A 6,595-nucleotide genomic window follows, 5' to 3' on the forward strand; every position below is an offset into this window, starting at 1 on the left:
GAAAAATAGTTATTTTTAGTTTACGTTTACTAGTAGTTTCAGTAGAAATAGTACATTCTGCAAATAAACCAATTACATTAGAATACATAATTAAAATCATGATGTTTAGTTGTCTAAAGTACATTTATAATAATAATAATAAATCAAAACTTAATTTAGGACTTACATTTCAAATAATGGTTCCTTTAAATGCATCTAATATTTAAAAAAAACAGCAAGTTATCAAATTATAATATAATCACTTCATACATACATTGTTTTAACTTACGTTTCACCTTAAAACAGGGTTATTAAAAAATAATGCATTAAAATAAAAAAGTATGAATAAAATGTTAAGACAAACATTTGTACAAAATAATATTATATGATTATTTTACCTTATTGTACTCCATTTAATTTGTATTGAATTGTTTTTTGCATATTTTCTCCATAAAAATAGCAACATAGTGTTATCTGTAATGCTGCTTTAATTTCCCTTCTGGGATTAATAGTCATCTGTCTGTCTATCCACCTACATGCACACATGTATATTATATTATAAATATCCGTCTACCTCATAAAACAACCTTCTCCACTCTGCACTATCATCTTCCTGTGATCTAATCATATCCATCTTTTATATCTGTATCTAATATTAAATATACTTAAATATACAGCCAGACAGCATTTCTGTGCATTTTAATTCAAATGTTTCCAAATGAACAGGACAATCAGCTGTTTGAGTGAAGTTTATTAAATTATCACATGAAGCAGCAGGATGGATTGAGCCCTGTGAACGCAGCACGGTTCTGGTTCTGGTCCTGCTGCTGATAATAAAAGGTTTTGGGCTCCAGCTGGTCACATTGAAAGTCGCTTCGTCCACTAAATACAAATCAACACTGCAACTCTTAATAAAGAAATAAAACCCATTACCACAGATTACGTGCTTATGTTTGCAAAAAGAAAACAAATCCTATATGAAATAATTTGTTATCATAGAAAAAAGGGATGACATTCTCGGCGTTGCCATGGCGAGAGATCAGGTGACAGCTATCGACCAATCCCGCTGCCCCCCTGTACCCGCTGTGATACAACTCTCTCACACACACACACACACACACACACACACACACACACACACACACACAGTTCACACAGGTTTATTTTAACAGTAGAGTGATGCTGAGCCCTGAGTTTTACCTGCCAGGTTGCCTGAGAGACCAAACTCAGGGTTTCACAGCTCACACTTTAAAGGACCAGTGTGTCATTTATGTATTTTATATACATTTTTATATAAATCTCATGTTCAGACTCAAACATCATGTGAGTCTCACTTCCTGTTTGTCAGCTCGAAGCTCATTGGTTCCTGCTGAATAAAAAAACAAACACTAATATCCAGATTCATTTTTTAAAACAAGAAACCACTGTAGTTTAAACAAACGTTACTCCTGTAGGTTGTTTTCAAAAGACATGAAGACTTTTAGTTCAACCATAATTCAATCTACACTTTAAAATACTGTTTCATCAGAATTAAGTGGAATAAATGAGAGGAACAGCTGAAATCTAATAAAGCAGCAACATGCTGTGATTATTCCAGCTGTATGTATTTAATATAACGTGTTGTGTTTTTACTGCATGTGTACTGAGGTTTTTGGTTTTTAGAGTTGATTAGTTGAATAATCAATATTCCGAAAATATTTTAGCAAATTGTTAAAAGATGAATTCTTTAATTATTCAAATGGAAACAATAATAATAATTAATTAATTATTATTATTTACTGTGTTCTTCCTATGTGTGAGTATAAGGAAACATTTGAAACACTAATTTAAAGTAAGTTGTCTCAGATTTTTCTTCCAAACCAAACAAGACACCTGATGATGTCATTTAGGAAATCTGATGTATATGCTTCAATATCATCTGACATTCTATCAACCAATCAGTGAAAGAGCAGTAAATTATTGAATCGTGAAAAAAAGACTCAGTTTAGCTGGAAACACTTCAGGTTGTTCTTGAGCTGACAGGAGGACTGCAGCCATCTGTTGGGGACTATTTTCAGCGGCGGAGGAATCCTTATTTGGTGCTCCAGTGAGTAAAAGTGTGTGTGCGTGTGTGAGAGTGTGTGCTGGTTTGAGTCTGAACATGAGGTCGTTGTTTGAATCAAAGTGACGCGTTGGCAGAAACGTGAAGCTTCAGCTGCTCTCACGTCTCCGGATCCCGTAAGTCCAGCAGCTCCTCCACCGATCACGCTGGAGCACCGATCACACCGGAGCACCGATCACACCGGAGCACCGATCACGCCGGACGGCGGCGGCGCGCTGAAACAACGATGGCGGCGTCTAAACGGCGTTGAAACGTCCGACTGAACAGTGTTGAGGTGTTTAGGCGAGCGTACCGACCCTGCAGCAACGTCAATGTCCCGCCCAGACCCAGGACAGGAAGTGGAACCAGAGGAGCTCCGTCTCAACATGGCGTTGCATGCTGGGATATCAAGAGAGGGAGAGAGAGAGAGGGAGAGAGAGAGAGGGAGAGAGCAAGCACCAGGAGAGCCGGGTGGCGGAGAGCGAGCAGGGCGGCCCACAGCAGCGGGGGTGCGTTACATTCCTATGACAGTGCAGAGCAGAGGGGAGGTGCAGTCAGACGGCACCATGCTTTCATTCAAGAGACAGGAAACAGGAAGGGGTCCAAGTGCAAGCCCCGCCTCCACCGACCTCGTCTTCAAAACCAGCCAATCAGAGCAGAGCACGTACATGTGATGGACCGTCAGCTCAACCTCCATGTTGAATTCAATTAGTTCATTTTTTAGGGCGTTAAGTACAAAGTGGTAAAGTTGAAATAGTGGACAGTAATAATAACAATGATCAATGAACTTATAGCTTGGAGCTTAGCACGTTTGTTAGCAAGCTGGCAGGCTAACTCAATACAGAATAGCGTTAGCTTGGTGAGATCTGGAACATACTGTTGCTAACTAGCTAATCCTGCTCTTAAATTACATTAATTTAGTTTTATTAAAAAGTACAAAATGCTGATGGTAAATAAATGTAGACACTGAAGCACAAGTCTGTTAGCATTAGCTCATGAGCTAAAAAAACAGGCTAGCTAAATATATTCGGAATATTGTATTATATATATGCTAGGAGTAGAAGTAGCATATGAAATCTGGCTAGCTAACTACATATGTTTCGGAATGCTAGCAGTAGTACGCTAGCTGGCATTAGCTTGTAATCGTAGCCATCATGCTAATTAACTCGATTGAAGTTAATTCAATTAACAGAATCCAAAATGTTGATGGCTTGTTGATGTCACCGGGAAGCTAACGCTGCGCCGAGTGTACACCATTCCGTTGCCAGGGCAACAGCTTCGTTCCACGCTAACGTCCTGCCAGCTGCTGCATCAACAAACATTGTGACAGGAAATGCAAAAGGAGCCCATGTGTGTGTTTACATTGGATGAAAAGCTCTCTCAGCTCTGATTGGTTGGTTTGGTGACAGAGCTTGCTCCTGATTGGCCGAGCTCTGTCTCCAGACTGCACTTGAGTTAAAGAGAGAAAGCTTTCCTTCAGTCCCAGTGTGTTCCTGGTGGTTCTGATAAAAACCCAGTCCAGTCTGACTGAGTCCAGTTTCCTGCTGGTGCAGCAGTCCAGTTCGTAGTCCAGGACCAGGTCAGCCATCTTGGCTCCAGAATCCTTCCCTGGCTGTTTTGAAGAGGGAGAAAGGGAGGAGAAAAAGAGGAGGAGGGAGGGTGTCATCCAGGTGTGGAGCGGGGCCCTCTGATTGGTTAGACGGGTGGAGCGGGGGCGGGTCTTTGAGGCACCAGAGGCTGAGAAGCAGCAGACGGTTTCGGTTTTCTGAGAAAAATTAAACATTAAAAAGAGAAGTCAACAACCAGAACTGCTGCTCCGACCACCATGACTCCTTACTACACTTCTATTCATTCACACGCTCAAAAAACTATATTGATGCGATTAGAACATGATCGATGTGATTAGAATGTTATTGATGTGATTAGAATGTTATTGATGTGATTAGAACATGATCACTGTGATCAGAACATGATCGATGTGATTAGAATGTTATTGATGTGATTAGAATGTTATTGATGCGATTAGAACATGATCGATGTGATTAGAATGTTATTGATGTGATTAGAATGCGATTAGAACATGATCGATGTGATTAGAATGTTATTGATGTGATTAGAATGTTATTGATGTGATTAGAATGCGATTAGAACATGATCGATGTGATTAGAATGTTATTGATGTGATTAGAATGCGATTAGAACATGATCGATGTGATTAGAATGTTATTGATGTGATTAGAATGTTATTGATGTGATTAGAATGTTATTGATGTGATTAGAACATGATCGATGTGATTAGAATGTTATTGATGTGATTAGAATGTTATTGATGTGATTAGAACATGATCGCTGTGATTAGAATGTTATTGATGTGATTAGAATGCGATTAGAACATGATCGATGTGATTAGAATGTTATTGATGTGATTAGAATGTGATTAGAACATGATCGATGTGATTAGAATGTTATTGATGTGATTAGAACATGATCGATGTGATTAGAATGTTATTGATGTGATTAGAATGTTATTGATGTGATTAGAACATTATCACTGTGATCAGAACATGATCGATGTGATTAGAATGTTATTGATGTGATTAGAATGCGATTAGAACATGATCGATGTGATTAGAATGTTATTGATGTGATTAGAATGCGATTAGAACATGATCGATGTGATTAGAATGTTATTGATGTGATTAGAATGTTATTGATGTGATTAGAATGTTATTGATGTGATTAGAACATGATCGATGTGATTAGAATGTTATTGATGTGATTAGAATGTTATTGATGTGATTAGAACATGATCGCTGTGATTAGAATGTTATTGATGTGATTAGAATGCGATTAGAACATGATCGATGTGATTAGAATGTTATTGATGTGATTAGAATGTTATTGATGTGATTAGAACATTATCACTGTGATCAGAACATGATCGATGTGATTAGAATGTTATTGATGTGATTAGAATGCGATTAGAACATGATCGATGTGATTAGAATGTTATTGATGTGATTAGAATGCGATTAGAACATGATCGATGTGATTAGAATGTTATTGATGTGATTAGAATGTTATTGATGTGATTAGAATGTTATTGATGTGATTAGAATGTTATTGATGTGATTAGAACATGATCGCTGTGATTAGAACATGATCAATGTGATTAGAATGTTATTGATGTGATTAGAATGCGATTAGAACATGATCGATGTGATTAGAATGTTATTGATGTGATTAGAACATGATCGATGTGATTAGAATGTTATTGATGTGATTAGAATGTTATTGATGTGATTAGAACATGATCACTGTGATCAGAACATGATCGATGTGATTAGAATGTTATTGATGTGATTAGAATGTTATTGATGCGATTAGAACATGATCGATGTGATTAGAATGTTATTGATGTGATTAGAATGCGATTAGAACATGATCGATGTGATTAGAATGTTATTGATGTGATTAGAATGTTATTGATGTGATTAGAATGCGATTAGAACATGATCGATGTGATTAGAATGTTATTGATGTGATTAGAATGCGATTAGAACATGATCGATGTGATTAGAATGTTATTGATGTGATTAGAATGTTATTGATGTGATTAGAATGTTATTGATGTGATTAGAACATGATCGATGTGATTAGAATGTTATTGATGTGATTAGAATGTTATTGATGTGATTAGAACATGATCGCTGTGATTAGAATGTTATTGATGTGATTAGAATGCGATTAGAACATGATCGATGTGATTAGAATGTTATTGATGTGATTAGAATGTGATTAGAACATGATCGATGTGATTAGAATGTTATTGATGTGATTAGAACATGATCGATGTGATTAGAATGTTATTGATGTGATTAGAATGTTATTGATGTGATTAGAACATTATCACTGTGATCAGAACATGATCGATGTGATTAGAATGTTATTGATGTGATTAGAATGCGATTAGAACATGATCGATGTGATTAGAATGTTATTGATGTGATTAGAATGCGATTAGAACATGATCGATGTGATTAGAATGTTATTGATGTGATTAGTGTTATTGATGTGATTAGAATGTTATTGATGTGATTAGAATGTTATTGATGTGATTAGAACATGATCGATGTGATTAGAATGTTATTGATGTGATTAGAATGTTATTGATGTGATTAGAACATGATCGCTGTGATTAGAATGTTATTGATGTGATTAGAATGCGATTAGAACATGATCGATGTGATTAGAATGTTATTGATGTGATTAGAATGTTATTGATGTGATTAGAACATTATCACTGTGATCAGAACATGATCGATGTGATTAGAATGTTATTGATGTGATTAGAATGCGATTAGAACATGATCGATGTGATTAGAATGTTATTGATGTGATTAGAATGCGATTAGAACATGATCGATGTGATTAGAATGTTATTGATGTGATTAGAATGTTATTGATGTGATTAGAATGTTATTGATGTGATTAGAATGTTATTGATGTGATTAGAACATGATCGCTGTGATTAGA

General features: G+C 36.2%; 1 protein-coding gene across 2 annotated transcripts in view; it reads right to left on the reverse strand.

Moving 5' to 3' along the window:
- Nucleotides 1-715: 715 nt before the first annotated feature.
- The window catches only part of adam9a (ADAM metallopeptidase domain 9a), a 32,194-nt gene continuing 26,314 nt past the window's right edge, over nucleotides 716-6,595 (reverse strand). For both annotated transcript variants that reach the window (XM_084025002.1, XM_084025001.1), the window contains one exon: nucleotides 716-3,824. In XM_084025002.1, coding sequence (XP_083881128.1) covers nucleotides 3,755-3,824 — 70 coding nt within the window. In that variant the 3' untranslated portion in view covers nucleotides 716-3,754. The remainder of the gene's footprint in view (nucleotides 3,825-6,595) is intronic.

Source organism: Eutrigla gurnardus (assembly GCF_963514095.1).
Source record: "Eutrigla gurnardus genome assembly, chromosome: 13".
NCBI lineage: Eukaryota > Metazoa > Chordata > Actinopteri > Perciformes > Triglidae > Eutrigla > Eutrigla gurnardus.